A 20,690-nucleotide genomic window follows, 5' to 3' on the forward strand; every position below is an offset into this window, starting at 1 on the left:
CTTATTTTCATATAGAATTGATAGAACTGGGGGGACAGTGCAGGAGAAGAGAAGGGGAAGAATGGCAGTAACTCGATAGGTTATTTATAAAATTATATTAACTAAATATATTAACTAAAAAACTTTTCACAAGCTCAGCTACACAGATGACTGAGAAAGAAGCTGCCTGTTACCATCATATCCAAACCCTGTCATTAATATCAGTAGGTAAATATGGAACAAGAAATGCACACAGCAACACAGGAAACATACTATACCAGAACAACAAGCAGCATGTCCTGATTTGATTCCTTAAATAATGAACTAAAGCCCTTGTAAAGTTTTATACTGAAAGCTTAAAGCCATGCAAGTATCATCATTTGCATTCCTATTTGAAGCATAAGGACAACTTCATCAGGACTGCTCTAGAAGGGAGTTTATACCATTCTTTGTGGCACTATTATCACCATGGAAAGTCAGCCCAAAACCAACATGGTCTTTACAAGGATATATGATGACAACTAAGTGTCCATATGAAACAAGCCATTCACGAGTGTCATATGAATAAAGAAAATATTTTTTAAGATTTTGTTTATAAGAAGTGGTGCTGCTAAATTAAGATCAGAAGCTGTGATGTGACCTGCCCTCATGATCCCAGCATTTAAAAAACCATCTGATCACATCTATGATGAAATTCCCTGTGTTCCTTTACCTATCATTTTGTGACAGGTTATATATACCACTACTGATTTATATGCAAAGAAATACATACAGAAAAATGTCCTATATTAATTAAGAACTACCTGAAAATTGCTAGATTTTGGATAGAAATGCAGTAAGAATATGAGCTGGCAGCACAGATGTCTCACCTGTTAACAAAGTAGTATCGACTCTGGGAAACATAAGGTGTGCACTGGGTTTTTAACCTCTTCCTCTCCATCTCCTTCCAACTATCTTCTGTACATTTTCTCTTGGCCTGTTTTTCTTCATGTTTTTTCTCCACATATTCTGCATATGTCTGGATCCTATAACTCTCAGCATAGCGGCTGGTGTTTACAGCTGTGGAGAAGGAGAATGATATTATATATAAACCACTTAAATGACACCATACCCTCTATTGAAATAGCTTATTTTGAAAAGCAGAAGGATGCAAGCTATTTGTTCTGTTCATAAAAAAATTTTTTTGTTCCATTGTTAGCAATTAAAAAAACAAATGTCATATTCTCTAGAAGTCACAATGTCTGAACTAGATGCTCAAAACCCTTCTCAAAGTCAGAATTTGTGCAGAAAGAGTTAAATCCACTTAAGACGTTTCTTTTAAATTAGAAACGATCAATTCTTCAGTCGTAACCCTCTTCCAGATTGCTTGTTGGCAAGAAAAGATTTCCTGGATTTTTTCCTTTTTAGTCTCATTACTTAACCCAGCAGGTTTATTTTGCAAGTCTGCCAGGAAAAGACGACATTTGCAAAGCCTTTGCCAAAACTCTGTTTGATTGCTGTGAAACATAAGCTTATTTGAGCTGCATTTTTGGTTGCACAAGATATCCATGGAAGAAGCACTTAACTAACAGCCAGCTGTTCCATCCTTGTATCTTTCTAATGTCTGATCTCCCTTTAACCAAAAAAAGAATTCAAGTTCAAGGTAGAAAGATTTCCGTCAATGCAAAATTAGAAGTACTTTGAAACTAAAGAAAAAAAAAAACTTTCACTGCCTCCACTCAGTAACAATTTAATAACATTCCTTCAAGTCCCAGCATCTTCACAGCTCTCAGCCTTTAGTCTGTGAGCCAAGCTCTGGCCTGATGCCATTCCTGTAACAGATGAATCAGCAAATTAAACTGACTGTCAACTGGTGTCTTCTGCTGCTTTCAGCCTAGCTCTCAAAGAAAGTATTGTAAACCAACCAGTAAACCAGTTTAAATGTAAACAAAACAAAACAAATCTCCCCCCCCACCTCAGACTGTTCTTCTGCACATTTTAAAACACCACAATTATGGTGGAGACAAAATGACTTTATTATGTACTTCCAATTCTTTAGAGCAGTTTCAGATGCATATCCCTCTTCTGGACTCGAGCTGAGCTGTTTTAAACACAGGTATTCTGTGCTACCCCTGGTGCAAGCACTAGAGAAAGCTCCAACATCAAATTTCAGGAAAGGTGAGGAAGATGGGTGGATGTGGTTTTTTCTCCTCTTTCAGGATGGATCATCCATTCTGTCTGTATATTTGCTGTGTAACAGTGAAATGAGATATCTATAATACCTGCCATGATATATAGATGCTGCTGTTGCAATGTACATAAAACCAGGCAAGAGTGTTGACTATTTAATTTTCATCTCAAGCCCAGATAGCAGTAGTTATGATTAACAGCCCCATGTTGCACTAATCAACAAGTGTCAGACATACCTCCTTTCACCCCCCTTCTATTTGTTTTGAACTGCAAAGTTACAGGATCTGTTTGTAAGAATTAGGACAATATTTATTGCCCATGAAGTTTTGGGGCAGGCATCATGAATGAATTAATAAGGCTCACTGGAGTTTACTGCATGCCAGCCAACATTCCTTGGGGTAAAATTTGTTTAGTTAAACTCAAGCATGTTTTCACTAGCTAAAATCAAGTACAGAGTAACCATGGATCATCTGATACATACTCATTTGTTAAAACACAATAACATTATTTGTTTATCTACAAGCTGTGAACCAAAGTTATGGGCCTGCCATTTAATTCCCTGACAAACTCAGTCCTTTTTTAGGGAAGAAAAACAAATCATTTGAGGCCTAAAGATAATTCTAAAATAAATCTGTGCAAGAGTCAGTATTTTTGTACAAAGACAACTCTGCTTTCTTGAAGTAAGGCATGTATTTTACAGCAGTCCGTTCATATGGCACAGACACACACAAATACATATATATATATATATATATATACATATATAGCATACATATTTCATATAAAATGTTACACGCTGAATAAATCGCTTCATCATTGAAAAACTGAAATGAAGGCATATGGAGAAGTCTAAGGAGCCACACAGATATTGTGGCCACACAGATAAGATTGTTTAATCTTGCATGGTCTTGAAGAGCAGCTCCTTGTAAGAGTTTAATACATTTTCTCTGATGCATATTTGGGGAATGCTGTCCATATTGTCAAACAAAGCAAATACAGTTAGGTCATTCTGCACTCACAACAGAAGAAATGGGCTGCTAGAATGCTCTGTGAAGTCTAAAAAACTGAAGGGAACTCAGGAGGGCCATTTACTTATTTCTTTAAATTGTAAGAGACGAAACAAACCTTTCTGTGAGAAACCTGACCTAGTAACCAACACCACGTGGCTGTATTTCACATTAATTGCAGCCCTAAAGTTTCAGACTCATAGCAGAATAATAGTAATTGCAAATTATTTTAGGAGAAGCATTTCTAGAGGATGGCACCTTCCCTCGTTATGAAGGAAGACATGGAACAGGCTGGCTGCCACTGAGTGGTCCTAGAGGAATGTGTACAAAGATATTCTCTTGCCAAGTCCTTGCTTTTATGCAGAACAACATCCTGACAGATGGCCACTGACAATATTAAGCCTCTTAATAAAAAGACATAATAAATATGTTGGTGAACTGTGTAGGCAAAAGAAAAGCCACAATATATAAATACAATAAACACACAGAGCTATACAGATTAATGCTGCAATACTAAACACTTAAGCTTATGAAATACTGAAGTAAAATTTCACCTGTGAAGCCTTTAAGTGACCTCTGGATTAATGCTGCATTAATCTTATCTGATCATGCTCTACTTGAAACATGAGACCACTGCCTCAGTCAGAGCAACGGTGTGCAATTAGTAAGTAGCTAAGTCAGTACTTCGTTTTACTCTCAATACTCACAGTATGGTTCCACAGCCTCACTTATTGACTACTAGGGCTATTCATGCCACATGTAACAATCCAGGAGATTGCCATGATCACAAAAGTTCAAATGCATAGTCTAGTATTTCAAAGTAAAACTCAGGAGTGGAAGCAGCAATGCTGTGTGCCTGTTTTATCAATAGAAAGCAGAAGATTCAACATCCCAAATTAGAGGGCATCTTTTAAATTAACCTAAATGGAATTAAACTGCCCCCTACAGAACATTCAGGGCTGAGTTATTCCACAGCAAATGTACAATCATACTCCCAGAGAAGCCATCAATCCTAAAGAAACAGTACATGATCATGTAACCATGGACGTTATGAAGGCGTAAGCAGAATTCAACTATATTTTGTTAAGTATTAGTGAAATTGTCAATGAACATTAATGGCACCTTTTGTTAGCCTATATACACAGTTTTCAGTCTTTCAAGCATACCTGGACAATTTCTGCTGCAAGGCATCAAAATGTTAACACACATGACTAATTAGCTGGACCAGTCTCTTAAGTGTACTGGATAATAGCAACTATGTGCAGGCTGTACCCAAACTGATAACACCCATTTGTACATGGTGCTGCCCATCTCTTTGTTTTCCTGTCCTGTATCCCTATACAGACCCTAAATAAAAGTGTTGTACAAAGGTTGTCTTCTCTCGGTATCTGAATGCAGGGCAAGGAGAAGAATCAATACAGGGACAAATCTCCTCACCTTGCAAAGGAGGATGGCAAGTTAGAGAGCAAACCAAAATGAGATTTGAACCTCCATGTTGGAGAACAGGGAAAATGGACATGTGGTCTGAAAGAAAATGGTTTTACAGAAGGAAGATAGAGTGCTAAGTACAAAGCATGCCAAAAGAAGGAGGAAGGATCCTTATGCAAAGCTTAAACTTAAAATATTTTCCTCAGCAAAGAACAGAGATGACAGTGTAAGTCCACTGAGACATTTCATGCTATGCACACGTATGTAGATAGTTATAAAGGACTTGAACTCCCTTACAGATCAAGTAATTTAATTACTGAAAGAATCCAAGCTACCCTTCTTTTTAGACCAGCAACCTGTACAGTCAAAGTTGGATGATAACATTCAAGGAAACCATGGGATTAACTGCACAGAACAGTTGAAGGGCTGAAGTGCTTGAAACACAAATACTTCAGATTATACCAATTTATTCATCAAAATAAAATACTGGGTTTACTTGACAGTTAAGACAAATTGAAGTATCTCCCATTTCCCCCCACCATTTCCAGACTATCTGGATGAAGTCTAGACCATTTTAAGTCATAGGATCATTGAAAAAGCACTTATTCCATACTAACCTCTTCAAATGCAAAGCCAACTTTATAAATACACAAAGCTGAACAGCACACAAAGGCAAACTTATCTAGCAAGACAAAAATCTTAAGAGTCAGAAGTTATATGCCAAAAGTTAGTTCTGGAGTTTCTTCTGTTCATCAGCTCTAACAGTGCACAGTGTTTATTGCCACACAATTAACAAAAATGTGCTCCATGTTTGACAGAAAAGCTGATCCACTTGCAGTGCAACTTGGCAACAGGGACTCCCACATGTCCAACGAAAGGAATGTCAACCACTTAACAAATTCTTACTAACTACCTACTTTGAACAGCAAATCCCAGCAGAACATAGACTGTGTTTATTGTCCATTATAGTTTTCAGGTGCTTGTAGCCTGGAAATCAGTTTACAGCACAGCATATTGCAAAACGCTGAGACAAATCAGAGCCCTCTAAATCACCACTTTCATAAACCTGTTATTTGCTTTAAGATGACATTGTGGCAGCCCAACAGTAAGTGACACAGAGCCCACTGGATGCCAAGAACCTTCCCCTGGCAAGGGTCAGGTCCAGCTTGCACAGACAGGGACAGCAGGGTGATTGTGCAACTGTTCCCTAGCATCCTTCCTGCTGCAGCTTCCACTTCAATCTACAGAGAGCAATAGGATTTTGTACAAGAACAAGTTTTTCTACTCATAATAAATCTGAGAGATTGCCAATGTGCAAGTTGCATGAATAAGCAAATAAAGTGAAGATTCTTGGACATTATCATAAGCAGCAAAATGAGACGTTTAAGGCGTTTGACTCTTGTTTCCCAAGGTTTCTGTGTTTTAAAGCATGCCATATTCAGTTGGAAAGTTAGGAGCAGCTCCAAAATTCACTATAAAAATACTGCCCTTTTCCCTACTTAGTTTTTCAGACTTTTATTTCAGAGGAAATAAAGTAGAAGAGGAAACAAGTCTTTGTACATTGTGCAAAGATTCATAGGTCCTTCAGGGTAACACTTCAACAATTAAAACATTGGAATGCATGTTCTCCCTGGCAACATAAACACTACTGGTTACCATGTGAAACTTGAAGAGCTGCTTATCAGCTAAATTCAGCTAATCAAATGTATACTTTATAAACAGAAAATCTTATGGGCCAATGTTTTATCAATCAGTTTTGGACTAGGTTTTAATGGTTACCATCCATGATACTACCTAACTCAGGCACGTGTTTTAAAGAGCACTGAGAGATGAAGAGGGATATTTTATTTATATTTATACATATTCAAAATGGATTTTTGAATCAGTGAGAAATCCGACATATTCCCAGGATGCTGATGAACAACTTTTTAGCCCATTTCAAATACTGAAGCCAGGAGAGTTAGAAACAACAAAAACAGCACAGCATAGCAGCAACAGCTTATGCAAAGTGCCACATTTTGAGAGGTCTGTCATTTGTAAAGGTTAAGCATGATAATTAATTATTTCAAATATCAAAGACAACTATCACAATTTCAATACTACCCTTAGATACAGTTACACAAAACTAGTCATAAAGACAAATTGTACTTCAAGTTGTCTTATAACACCTATGAAGCTGAACAAAATTAAAAGGCATTGGAGTTAAATTGTAAAGGAACCAGGCAGATCCATCGACTGGTTATGTTGAGCACGTGCATCAAGGATGGCAGATCACTCCTTAAATGATCTGCTGTTCAAGTCTCCAACTTCATCTTAGTTCAGCCAAATATTCAGTAGTTGAACCACAGCTTCAACAGAAAAATAAAGACAACCTCCCAGATATGAACGGGGTTTCAAAATCTGATAGGTCCAACTCAGTTAACACTCCATGCAGATAATCACAAAACCAGCCCCATTTTAATTGCTTTTTCACACACAATTTCCTTATTAAAAAGATGCAAAGCAAGTAGGAATGATTTTACAGTTTGTAATGGAAATCTGAACACTTTAGGGGGGAAACTTGCATACAATTTCCATGTCCTCGATCCATTTTTGTCCCACAGATGTTCTTGTTGCACTTGTGTTTTCTTAACACCAGTTCAAGGTCAGAAACCTCTCTAAGAGGAAAGTATAGAAGTACACCTGTAGCAACCTTGCCTTGGATTCATATTGCTTCACAGTCCTCCAAGGCTGTGAAACAGCAACAATTTTAAGCAATTTTAAAGTAAAAATCACACAATTTTTGGTAATTTAGGTTGTTTTAGTTTATCAGCTTGCTTGGCTGACTGCTTTCAGTATATTAATTTCTACTAACCAGATTTCATAAAAATCTATGAAACACTATAATCACCTGAGCTTTCAAACAAATAACATGTTTCCCAGCACACAGGCCACAGAACAAGCCTCCCTGTTTGTCAAAGCACAAAAAAAAAAAAAAAGACACAGAGCAGTGCCAGAAAGATTCAATTTCAATATTCTGCAGACATTCAGTTCTTTCCAAAATATGTAGTTGCTATAACAATAACAGAACAAAAAAACCAAAATCAAACAGAACAACAACAATAAAAAATAGTGGTGATAATGTACATGCCAAACATTTAGACAATGGATAAGTAACTGAGGTGACAGCAGTGGGGAATTTACTGTAGCAGCATCTAGGAAGGCTTTATTTGCATAATTCTTTATCTAGAACTTCTCATTAGAAGTTATTTCATTCTTATATCTATAAATGTAAAGAAACAATGGCTCTTGCTGCTATGGAGCAATTGCTGTAAGGAGGCTGCTGGTGAACCCTCAAAATCCTCTGCAGAGCTATGAATGTATGAGGAATTATGATAAACACTCCCAGGATATTAACAAGGAATTAGAGAGATGCACTGATTATATATCCAGACCCTGAAAGCTTCTTTATTTGAGTTTAGTAAGGATATATGATGGCAAATTCAGTGGGGTTTTCTGATCTGTTTTATTTATTTCTAGAACTTAATTGTGGAAATTCTGCCTGGGTAGCTCTTAAGTGCAACAGGACTTTTTAGCCAGTTAATCAGAAATGCTACATATACTGCTGCTCTCACTGTTTCCACAGCACTTGATGCAAGAGTTTCAGTAAATGGGGAATGACACTACCAGAACATATCCCAAATTATCATCTATACTGGCTACTTCCAGCCATTGTTCCCTGAAGTAAAGGTATGGATCAGTATTCAAATACATGCCCAAAAGAACTTGAGAAACCACTAAGAGCTTGTGGATTCAACTACAGCCAATTAAAAATCTTTTTAAAAACCCACCCCAAAACAACATAAAATCCCCAAACCACAAACAAACCCAACCTAAAACCCAACACACCAAAAAGATTGTTTTCCCACATAACTAATAGCAATATTTTCAAATGTTCAAATAAAAAATTAAAAACCTAGGTCTGGAGAGACTGCACATTGTTCATACACAGACTGTAGGCACCATTAGTAGTCCAGGCTCTTCAGACTCTATTATTTTGCATATGTTCTACAATGCACCAAAAGGCTTCTCACTGCATTTGTTCCTTGCAAATGTAAGCCAAACTAAATGTGTATCAGTCCAAAGGGTATTTGGAGGCAAAGACCACAAAAGTCTCTGATAGGTATACTCTGGGCAGAGTAACAGTAAATAGCCTCAATAAACTGCACCAAGTGAAGAAACCAGCACTACTCCACCTACAGGTTTAGGTACTTGGAGGATCATGGCATTAAACACAAAACTCTCGAGGAAATCCAATTTGGGCTTGTCTTTGCTGCCACAGGTGCTGCTGCTGTGGAAGTCTTGCTCCTCCAAACAAGTCAGTGATTTTGCCATTAGAATCACAGACCCTGCAGGCTCAGAGCATTTTGCAGGAGCCAGTTAAAAGTTTTAAGGCTGAAGTCAATCCAGCAACACTTACCTATTTGTACTTGCTCTGGCTGGCTCAATGATACAAATGCTGATGTATCATCAATCCAGGAAACCTGAATGTTACCTAGAAAAAGCAAAAGAAATTATTATGACTATTTTTATTTTAGACTCAGTCATGGATTTTTATCTGATATGCCATGACAAAAAAAAAAAAGCCAGCTAGGAAGTAACTGCACCTGAGAAGGCTTTTGTCCACTGTACAGGTGTGTAGCTCATGCCCAGTTGCACAATGACCTGGAAGTGTTCAGAAAGTCAGGGCTGCATGAGCATCCTGTACACACTCAGACCCTCACATCCTCTCTTCATGGCTTCTCTATGAGTCTACAAAATAAGTCAAAGTGATTTTCTGCAAATTTCAGCCCTTCACTCAAATAAATAACAGCTCTTTGAGTGATGATCAATTCCAGTTGAAGGGGATAGGCAGAAGATTGATCACAACAATGGGGAACTCCACTGTTGGGACACAAAATTTTCAAACTCTGGTTTGTTGAATCCCACTACACATCATTTCCTGGATGTCAAATAAAAACTTAATTTGAGTCAATATAAGGAAAATGCACAAAATCATGGACCTCATTTGGAAGCTGTTACAATGGAACAGTGACTGGAAATAAGTTCCTCTATTCACCAAGCAGTTAGTGCATTTTCTATGTGAATGGCTTAAAATGTCACATTAGCACTAAAAGAGCTCATAATCAAGCAAAAGCAGAGGAAAGGATTCCCATTCCAGACACAAGGTCTTATTATAGTTTGAAATCCATTTACATATCCTGTCCTTATCTAAGTGCTTTATTGTTAGTACAATTCAGATATTCAAAATTGGTGCCCTTTTTTTTACACAGACTAGAAAAATCAAGTTATATATTATGTTACACCACCATTTAACCTTCAGACATTACAAGGTTAAAAATGATGATGCAAAAGGGCTGAAAATACATTTATTCTCAGTTGTTTAATCTATTGAAATCTAATTTAGTCTAGAGGTTACAAGGTTATAGAAGTCTCTTCTGAAATCCAGCCAGATTATAAACAGATTTTCTAATTATAAAAAAATAAAAGCCTAGATAGATTTCATTTGCATGTTATACATCTGAGTAGCCAGCGATTTAGGAGTTTAAGTTATAATAATTTTGATCATTGCCAAAAACATAATTAATTCAGTATGGTTTCTGATATCTCCCTGTACTGAAGGGCTACGGCCTTTTAAGATGAGCCTACACCACGAAGTTAGAATTTCTTTAAACATCTTTTAGAGCACATAAATTCAATTTCTAATAATTCTGTCTTTGAAGAATATAGAACTTTACTGCCTAAGTAAGGCTCTTTGGTGTAGGGAGAACATCCTTTTGGCAGGACACTAACATTTCACAACACAAGAAAAGCCTGAGCTAATGCATTATTGCAGCTCAGAACTGTAGTGAATTTGGCAGGACCCAACATGGATTTTCCTTAAAGGACAGCAATTACTGCACAAATTCACACTGCTCGACATGCACTGACAAGTCTTTGCTCTAAAATCATTCACGTATCAAGTTCTCCATTTCTGTATTGCTAATTACAAAATTTTCTAAACAATAATTTCAGATATCTGAGATCATATTCTAATTCTGGAACACAGCAATGCTGTCCAGATTGTGTCCCTTTCCTATATATACAGTAATGAATTTCAATCTACCTGAGCAGACTGAAAGATAGATCAGAAAGAAAAAATTCTCCTGAATGTCTTGCAATTGTGCCCTCAGTACAAAATAAGAAATAGGATAAGTGATAGACAAAAAAAAAGTCCTGAAGGAATTCAGCTACTATTCAAATGGACTTCAGTGTTCATATTTTCACTAAGTGCCAAATAAAAATACATTAATAAAAATCCAATTGGTGGCACACCATTTCAGTATCAGATCCTTATTTGTTGTTGCAGAAAGACTGCTGCACTCTACATGCCTTTTGAATTTTTGGCTAATAAAGGGTTTCATTACCTGCTAACATATGTTGCTTTTATACTCAATTTACACATTTTAAATACAGAGTTCAAAGAAAGTCAAACATTAAATAGTAGGCACTGAGTTCCAAACTGAAGTGAACTGCAACAAATGCTCTTATGCAACTCTCCATGCTTAAGAGATGCTCTCTTCAGACTATGCCACATTTCATCATTATTAAGAAGTAAGAACTTAGGAGAGATGAGATTAATAAATTAAATCATTCAGCAACACTGCTAAGCACTCAGTAAATATTGTGCATTTCAAAAGTATGGTGAAATGCAAATAAAGATCTAGAAAGCAAATGCAGCTGCAGTACAAATATTTCACAATCACCAGAGCCTGGTGCCAGCTCACTGCAAGGCCGGTGCAGATAAGCCATGGACAGCACTGTAATGGAACACCATCTAGAGAAATAAACCTGGAAAGTTCTCTCTCTGCACTTCTACATTATATCAAGTCAATTTGAAGAATGCCACTGATGGACTATGATCTGAAGGTGCAAGTAACATGTATTTCTTCAATAAAGAAATTCGAAAATTCTCCATATATCAGCTCAAACATGCAAACAAGATTAAATCCACAGAATAAAATTATACTGATGGATTACATCATTGAAACATTTTCCTTTTTATACTTTGTTCTTACACATTTCCTGCATGACTTTTACTTTTAAGCAGTAGTTTTCATATTGCTTTGATAGTATAAATTTTAATCAAAAGCCCAAAGACATTAATTGCAATAGAATTTAAGGCTATACACTGAAATTGTATTCTAGCAAATCCTATTTTAATGACTTTGCATTTCAGCATGAAATCAGCATGACCAACTAAACAATGCAAATTTAACAATCTAAAGTGTTCTACGAGACTGCATAGTGCTACAAGTACTTGTACAGTGAAACCACATTCACCCCTGGGACTATAAAAACATCTTGCATGAACAGGTGTCCACATGGGATGCAGGCAGTCCTGAAGGATTTCAGAATCATGAACACCCTTTCTACAGGAGCAAATGTAAACGAGTTCCAAGTGTGACACTGCAGCCCTTTCAGCTGTTTCACCATATTTCATTAGAAGCTCCATGGAAGATCATAACTCTGTTTCAATTCATTCTTTTTTTTTTCCTGTAAAATTCCACCGATACTGCTTGATGTAATAAATTAGGATAATTCATGTCTGTTACTGCTTTTTTTTTTTTTTTAAGCTTTTGGCAGATCACTCAGCCTCACGCTGTACCACTCTGCTCCTATCCACCTACAACTGGAAAAGCATGGGTACTTCTGTATTCCAGAATTTTGGAAGGAATAATCCGTAGTTTGTCTTGAGATACCATGGCAAAAATACTTTTAAAAAAATATGGATTTATTATCGAACCTGGAGTTTGTAAATCGAAATATGAAAACATCCAGCTCCAAAACGCAGAGAGAGAAGTGCGGGAATTGGCAATTCCCAAAGCGAGCAGGGAGCGGAGTGTGAGCGCGCCCCCTGGCGGCGGTGCCGTCCATACGCAGGGAAAGCGGCGGAGCTGAGGGCGCAAAACTGGGCCTGAGCCATGGTCCTTACCCTGAACAACAGCACAGGGAGCTGAGGGGTTAAAAACTGCTGGGAACTGGGCCTGAGCCATGGTCCTTACCCTGAACAACAGCACAGGGAGCTGAGGGGTTAAAACCTGCTGGGAACGGGGCCTGAGCCATGGTCCTTACCCTGAACAACAGCACAGGGAGCTGAGGGGTTAAAAACTGCTGGGAACGGGGCCTGAGCCATGGTCCTTACCCTGAACAACAGCACAGGGAGCTGAGGGGTTAAAACCTGCTGGGATCGGGGCCTGAGCCATGGTCCTTGCCCTGAACAACAGCACAGGGAGCTGAGGGGTTAAAAACTGCTGGGAACCGGGCCTGAGCCATGGTCCTTGCCCTGAACAGCAGCTCCAGGAGCACGCTGTCATCTCTCCATCCTCGTGCTCTACACTTCCCAGTCGAGGCTACTAAATCCTATCCACTACACTGACCCCTGGTGCAGTGAAGACTGAATGCTCCCAAGGAACTGAGGGCAGCTGATACACCTGATCCAGCTGCACAGACAGAGGACCAAGCCACACAAGAGACAAGGTGGAGACCACCAGCAATTTTTTCTGTTGTCCAAGTACCTACATTTTATATTTCTACTTAGTAGAGCAACTACTGGTCCTCGGTTATTTTTGCTGTTTCTTCCCACTTGAATGGTGTTCAAAATCTGGAAATCAAATTGGTTGTTTTCAAGCTTGCTTGCCTAGACTCATATGGAGTTTGGCTTTACACTGAACGCTGGATGAACCTTGCTCCTAAAGCCACGATCTGCCTCACACTAATCCCCATTCCCTTTATCCACCTATATAAACTCTTACCTCCTTTCAGGAGAGGCTGTAAATAAAAGGATAAAAGATCCACAATATTCAACAAGCACCAAATAAAGATTTCTAATGAGCAATTAATAAGAACAGTATTTTTCAACACATCACTACAAAGTCCACAGGACACCATTTAAAAAAAACCAAAAGGAAAAAAAAAAAAAAGAAGGAAGACAGACTTTATCACTCACCAAAGGCACTGAAAAGCTGGTACAGGTCACTCGTCTTCCACTCTTTGGGAAAAGTGACATGAAGAACATGATCTCGTTTGGGCTGCACTACAAAACAAAAATCCTTTTGTTAAAGTAAGAGTCACTGCTAGTACCTTTAAAATATCCTAAAACAGCCATCTAATATAGTCTTGTAGCCTTTTTCTTCCCTTTTCTTTTTGAATAAGAAAACAGGGCAAGATTTATGAAACTATGTCAGGTACAGTAAAAATGTGCCTGCACTTGGGCATGAAAGATACTAATTCCTACTGGCTCATCTGTTTAAGAAATGCAAACAGCATTTCCTGCAGTGGGAAATGCCCATAAATTTAGTCCTTCCCATCTCTTGCACCAAGCCAAGTTCAAGGACATATGAAGAAAAACTAAAAAATAAAAAACAAAAAACCACCAGCCTCTTCATGTTCCACTTTTACAAAATTCTTAGCAATAATTAATTTTTTTCCATTTTTCTGTTAATAAGAAACGTCCCATGAAACAATGTTCAACTCAGTTTTCATATAATATCAGATAAAAGCTAGAATTTGCACATTGACTTTTCATTATTACTAAAAATTACACCAAGAAAAAAAGACAGCTTATCAAGGCCAACATCTAAAGTAGTGCAGAAGTCTTTAGTGCATATTGAAAGTCATTTTAAGGTTTGTGAATTTGAGAGAGAATTCAAATCAAACTGCTGGAAAGGAAAGATATAGCAGAAATTATCACTATATATCTTACTTTTACACACTTCTCCTACCTGAAGTTCCTTTTACTAGAGATGTGAGCTTCTATAACCTGTGAATTCCTATCATATTTTTAAAAGAAACAAGTGGAGCACTGTATTTTCAGGGGCAAAGATACTGAAGTATTTTACATTTTCCTACATAACTATTTGCAGATCATTAATTAGGCCTTTCCACAGGTATCTGCAGAGATCTCTTTTGTTATGTATGACACACTGCTAAATCTTACATATCATTTTACATTTGATGACAGAGGCCTAACCATTAAAGTCGAGTGCTCCAGTTTGTTCAGGATAACTCAAGGGTTAACTACACACAGCTTGATGTGATCAGATTTTAATCTGACCACCTGGTAACACCGTCAGAAAAATCTTCTCTCTTCTTTTGGTATAGAGAAATAGGAACTGTTTTTCATCTTAGTACTTTCCTGAATTCTTTTGCAATAAAAACTTTTCTAGTTTCTTACTTCCTTAGCTTTCAGCATTAAAACTGGAGAAATTGCCAAGGTTGTATGTCATTCATAGAGCAGGTGTCCAAAATCAGACTATCAGCCACTTGTTATTGATGAGTGTTTTAGTTTGTTTCATCTAAACAAGTGGGTTAGCCTGAGTTGACCAGAAACTCCCGAGTAATAAATTACAAGTATACATGAGCACTGAGAGCTCAGTCAGGCTGGACAGAGACACAAGCAGTTAAGGAAAGCAATCCCTTCAGGAGCACAGGTGAAATCCTGTTCCCTAAATCTGCTACTTAAACAAAAAGGGCATAAAATATTTTTTTACGGACTAAAATTCAATTTTTTTTGCACTATACAAGTCAAACACTGAAACACCACAAGCAACAGAAGATCAAGTCATTGCTGTACAGATTAGTGAAGAGAGAGCAACTCCAAGTTTAATTATGTGGAATCCTGCAGTAGAAAACCATAGCATGAACAACTCCAGTTTCAGATATTACAGCCTTTTTATATTGATTAGAGAAAAGAAATGATCCCTAACTTTCTTGTATCTACTTTTTCTTAAATTCACAACGAACCTGCTGTTAAAATCTCTAACTTCTCTCTGCTTGGGGGAAAAGTATTTGATTCTTTTTCTGCTTTGCAGTCATTTTGTGCAGCAACTTCATTTCTTAAAGGAGTTTTTAGCACACAGTAACAAAAGATTATGAAAATCACATTCACATATTCAGTACTATTTAACTTAGCACATGTTACTGAAACCCATTATTTCAGGAAAAATTGCACAAACTTGCTATTTCACTACCTGACAAACAGAAATATACAACTCACAACACTCACCCAGTCAGCTGTGCCCCATCTCTTTTTTAAAAATACAGACTGCAAGTGTACCTCCCCCAGAAACCTGGCTGTACTCTTCAGGTGGCTTTGCTTCTCTGCAAAGTCCCCCACAGACAACCAGACAACTTCCTCAACCCACAGTGGTGTTTGCATCTCAGAACAGCAACAGAAGTGGCTAAAACACCCAGTCCAACGTGCCACCCCTGCACTGCTTTGTTTTGAGGCTTAGAAAGCCTCCTTGGCTCAGGTTCTCTTGAAACATCTGCATCATTCTGTTCTACAGGAGTGGCTTTCAGATAAAAGAGACAGACTTTCAGAGGCAGACTCTTTTTTGGCAACCGTTCTTGGCAAAATATCAAAACAATCCTGTAAGTTGGCCAGCAAGTGGAAGTAGCATCTTTACAAATTAGTAGCTTTGGCACTCTCTCAATGACCCAAAGTATTTACCCATTCTTCCACTCAGTATCAAACAGTTGGGGAAGGAAGATGCAATGTAATTAGATTACCATTCCAGCAGAGCCAGAGCTCAGTGACCTGACCACCTAACTGAATTTAAAATTAAATACATGCCCTTACAGCATGTATTTTCCTCTCCAACAGTTACTTCCATTTCTCTAGAACTGCATTCTGTTACTATTACACTGGCATTTAATAGAGTCACACTCCAGTCTGAGCTTTCCAATGCAAGGAGTGGAAAATGTGTCCACATCAGTACTGCTTCCAAATGAGGTTAATTTCCAAGACACTGTGTATCTGGATCCTCAATGTAAAATTAAGCTTTTATGTAATCAAGGACCAGACTGACGTCCAGGACTTCACACTTTCCTAAGTCAAGGCATTAGTGGGAACCCTCAACCAAAGTTTTCCCCCTCATAATGAAACATCCCATAACAATAAGGACATTTACATTAGTAGAATCTATTTTCATTTAAATATATTATCAACTAATTACAGATCCAGGTCTGTAAACTGAAATAACCAGAAAGGTAAAAATGTTTTAAGTAATATTTTTCCATTATCATAATCCCATGTGGCAAAAGAATCCTGATGTTCAGGCTGAAGTTAAGGAGAGGTCCTACTGCATATCAATTGAGAACCAAAATGGCCACAAATTTTCATGTTTGCTGTTAACCAGTTTGCATTCTGTATTTATTGCTGGGGTGAGGGGACAGTGTTAAGATCCCACTTTTTATGTGATATGATACATAAGAAAGGTAACCCAAAGTAACAATAAAGCTGTTAATTTCAAACTCTCATTTAGTAACATTAACTTAATTTCTTCTTGTCAGCCCCCTTTACAATGCAGATTCTCTGGTCAAAGTTGAAGAATTTCTGGGTTTACTATGTTGTTAAAGGAAAACAAGGGAGCAGACACATTTAAATCATTTTTAAGTAGCTAATAACCTAAACACTGATAAGCTGATAGATATGCTGATATCCTTGCTTTAGATACACATAATTAATCTTTACACTTCCTCCTCCAGGAAGTTTGTCAGAATGGTACTAAGATTACAGTGAAAGAAGCTACTTACAGTCTGGTCCTTCCAAATTGAGATATGGTATGTCCATTACTCTCATAAGAAATAGCCTAGAAGCAAAATGGAAACAATTAGCAAATTTCTGCCTGAAGAGCTTTTCCTTTTAATAGTTTTTTTACATATTTTTTCTGAAGAAGTAGAATTAACCATCCTAAACTTTTCTTAAGGCATGTTAAAACAGACAGATCCTCTAAGCACAATTTCTTATCGAACAACTAGATTCAAAAGTTACTTGGCATCATGCCAGGAATTTTACTTATTCCAGAAAACAAGGGCAAAAAAGGCCCAAACTGTTAGTGCTGAAAAAATAAAGACAAGTGAGGAAGAAACATTTAACAAATGGCAATTCTGTGCAGTTAAGAGCCCCTTGCACAGTGGGTAGTTCAAATGGTGCCATCATTCTAAATACACATAAATCTCCCAATTTTCTGAGCACTTCAACATGCTTTAGACAGAATGGATCTTAAAACCCTAAAACTGCAAAAGCCATCATGACTTCTTTGGAGATAACTGGAATAAGTCTTCTCCTCTTTAACATGTAACTGAAGAGTTTCTCAAAACATTCAAGAAATGCTTTCATTAAAAGCTCTTATTCAGCTCTGGAAACTATGTCCTTCCAAAGTAAGATGAACAGCTTAAAATCCTGTCAGAGGTACAGATGCCACACTGATGTTACAAAACATTTGCTGTGTATAGTGTTCTCAGAAAGGCTAAAATAAGTAACTTTTTCATCATAACTTAAAAAAGCTTCTAAAATGCTTATCATATTGCAGTTGCAGCATTCAACTAACTGATGTAAACAGCTGAGTTGTTGGGGTTTTTTTTAAGTGTACAGACTGATCTGTAATTGCCTAGAGATTCTTTGTATCATACCACACTCACTAGGAGCTCCGAAAGAGTTTCACTATCATGCCCTTAGGATTCCCTGATAAGTCTGCTGGAATGCAGTTGTTAACTTGGTTTTGCTACAAATAGGAGAAAGAAAAAAACCCAAACACTGAGGTAAAATGTACTGTATGGAAGGTTCACAAATGAGCCACAGGGTGTGAGAACTGGCACCAGTTGTGCCAAATACTGTCCCACCTAATTTATCTTCTGAGTCTCAGGAAAGGTACAGTCCAATATGCACTGCATCCTCCTGAACACTGCAGCACCTAAAAGCAACTTTATCAATAAAGATTACAAACATCTACATCAATTAACTTCAGAAACTTTACCCATTCCAGCAGAGCACTGAGTAATGAAGAGATCCTACAAGGAAGCTGGGGTTTCTTTTTATGTTAACCTCAGGTGCAACACTCCTGTGGACTTGGCTTCAACACAACCATCTGTCTGAACTGGAGTGGCCAGAAAACAAGGAGGCACAGGGATATCTTTTATGGAATTAAAGGAAGGGGAAAACAAAGAGGGAGCATGGGACACACCCTCCAAGGAGCAGCAGAAGGGATGTGACTACATTCCAACTCTGGTGGAAGGCATTAGGCAAGATCATAGCACCATACCAGGGCACCCAGCTGGGCAGAAAAGAACTGAGATCTGTGCTCTGCAAGTAAGCTGGACTGCAGACTGCCAAAAGATGCTCAATTTGATTTATTACCTATGATTTGTGCTCACATCTTCATCTGAAATGTCAGTGCCACTGTTAGTAAGAGATACAGCCCTCTTCAGACCCCAGTGCAGGGGATAAGCACAGCTTACTTAGGCTAAATACAGTTTTTCTACCTGTCAGTAAAAGCAGTTCAGTCTTTGCTGAATAGAGGATGTCCATCATCCATGCAGGACAGCAAAAGTGCGAGGTTTTATTAAAAGAAAAGAGGCATTTTTTAAAAATTAAAAAAAAAAGTTTTAAGCTGAGTTATCTGAACAAACTTTTGCCAGATTCTTGGAACCCACTACTTTTTAAAGCACCCAGATAGTAAGTTTTGAAGGTTTAAAAATAAAAATAAAAATGAAGTCTACTAAAAATAAAAATGAAGTCTACCAAAAACACAACAAAAAGCTTCTAGGAAGACTAGTTAAGCTTCCCTCTCCCAGATTTTATCATATTGAGGAAAGCAATACAGTAGCCACTGCAAGAACAGACTGATGCCAAAAAAAAACATATACCTGAAATTAATTAGGATCAGTTATTTATTCCTTTAGACAAATCCTACATTTACTTTTTTTGCCAAACAATTATGTCACTAATCAGCAGATACACAAACACACATATTCCCTGTAGTCTAAATACTGATTTTAGTATTGAGCACACTTCAGGTGTGTTACAGAAGTAAATGCATCTTGTAGCACTAACTTACACCACATGGATTATGGACACCGAGTTCCAACATAATCCATAATTAAGTATCCATAAGTATGGTTCTAAGATTCCTCATCTATCTGCAGAACATTTAAATTAATAAGACTTTTCTGGGTGACAGCATGAATTCTATATCAAATTAGCTCGATTCATAAAGTTGTGAGTTAATGTGAAAATCAGCATCATAGCTACATTTCTCTAAAAGCTAAACAGACCAAGCAAAAAAAAAAAAAGTTATTTCGAACACTGTTTAGGACTACAGCCAGATCACACAGTCAGAGGACAGAGATCCATTTCTCAAGAAGAACTATGAGGTATTTTGAGGAAGCTACTTGGAAGACAATTGTTTCTGTGGCAAGTCAAATAAAATGAGAGGAAGGCTATCATTGTGCCAGTCACAGCAGTGCATAGTCTCAAGGAGTCAACATTGCTCCTCTGCACTGGGCTAGGATGAAAGTTTCCACAGCTGTGTGGGGAACTGTGCAGAGAAACGGATCCAGCTGAAAAAAGAAAAGGCATTTTTGTAAACCCAGCTCAGTTTACCAGTCCAGGTCGGTGACTACTTCAGCCACTCGTGGCTGCAAACACAGGAACAGCAACTGTTTACTCCTGCACTGAGTGGGAAGTCATTGGTCAAACTGCACAAAAGCACACTGATCTCCTTTTGTAGAAATTTTGCAAAGAAAAGTAAATTAATACCAAAAAGATGAGGGATTTCCAATACATGCCAGAGAACATTGCTCCCTATGAGAAACTTTCTACAAATATAGCACAAACCCAATTGATTTGCATGGATTTTGGTTTCTAATATCCACTGCATAAAAAAACATTTCTAAGTTTATTTCTATTTCTACAGACCATGATGCTATTCAGCTCAATAAAACATGGTGCTCTCATTTCTCTACACTTCTTCCAGCCCCTGCCTCCAGCTATATCAAAAGAATAAAAAGTATTCAAACAACTCAAGGAGATACAAAAGAATATTGTCATTAAAGTTTGTGAGGGGCTTGTGGGTGGGGGCAGGAAGATATGGAAGAACTGTTGCCCTGAACCAAAAAATTTTAAACCAATTCAAAAGCATGAGAGACAATAACAGTATCCCAATTATACACACAAGAGTTTACATACTGCAATAAAGAGTCCCATCATCTCAACTCATAAATGTTCACTGGGGATTACTCACA

General features: G+C 37.7%; 1 protein-coding gene across 2 annotated transcripts in view; it reads right to left on the reverse strand.

Annotated features, from left to right (window-relative positions):
• Nucleotides 1–20,690, reverse strand: part of PARN (poly(A)-specific ribonuclease) — a 46,094-nt gene that overhangs the window by 7,862 nt on the left and 17,542 nt on the right. For both annotated transcript variants that reach the window (XM_014894943.2, XM_088174439.1), the window contains exons 19-22: nt 17,202–17,257; nt 13,612–13,698; nt 9,043–9,117; nt 849–1,038 (exon numbers count right to left, since the gene is read on the reverse strand). In XM_014894943.2, coding sequence (XP_014750429.1) covers nt 849–1,038; nt 9,043–9,117; nt 13,612–13,698; nt 17,202–17,257 — 408 coding nt within the window. The remainder of the gene's footprint in view (nt 1–848; nt 1,039–9,042; nt 9,118–13,611; nt 13,699–17,201; nt 17,258–20,690) is intronic.

The sequence above is a fragment of the Sturnus vulgaris genome, chromosome 16, assembly GCF_052056855.1.
Source record: "Sturnus vulgaris isolate bStuVul1 chromosome 16, bStuVul1.hap1, whole genome shotgun sequence".
In the NCBI taxonomy this organism is placed as follows: domain Eukaryota; kingdom Metazoa; phylum Chordata; class Aves; order Passeriformes; family Sturnidae; genus Sturnus; species Sturnus vulgaris.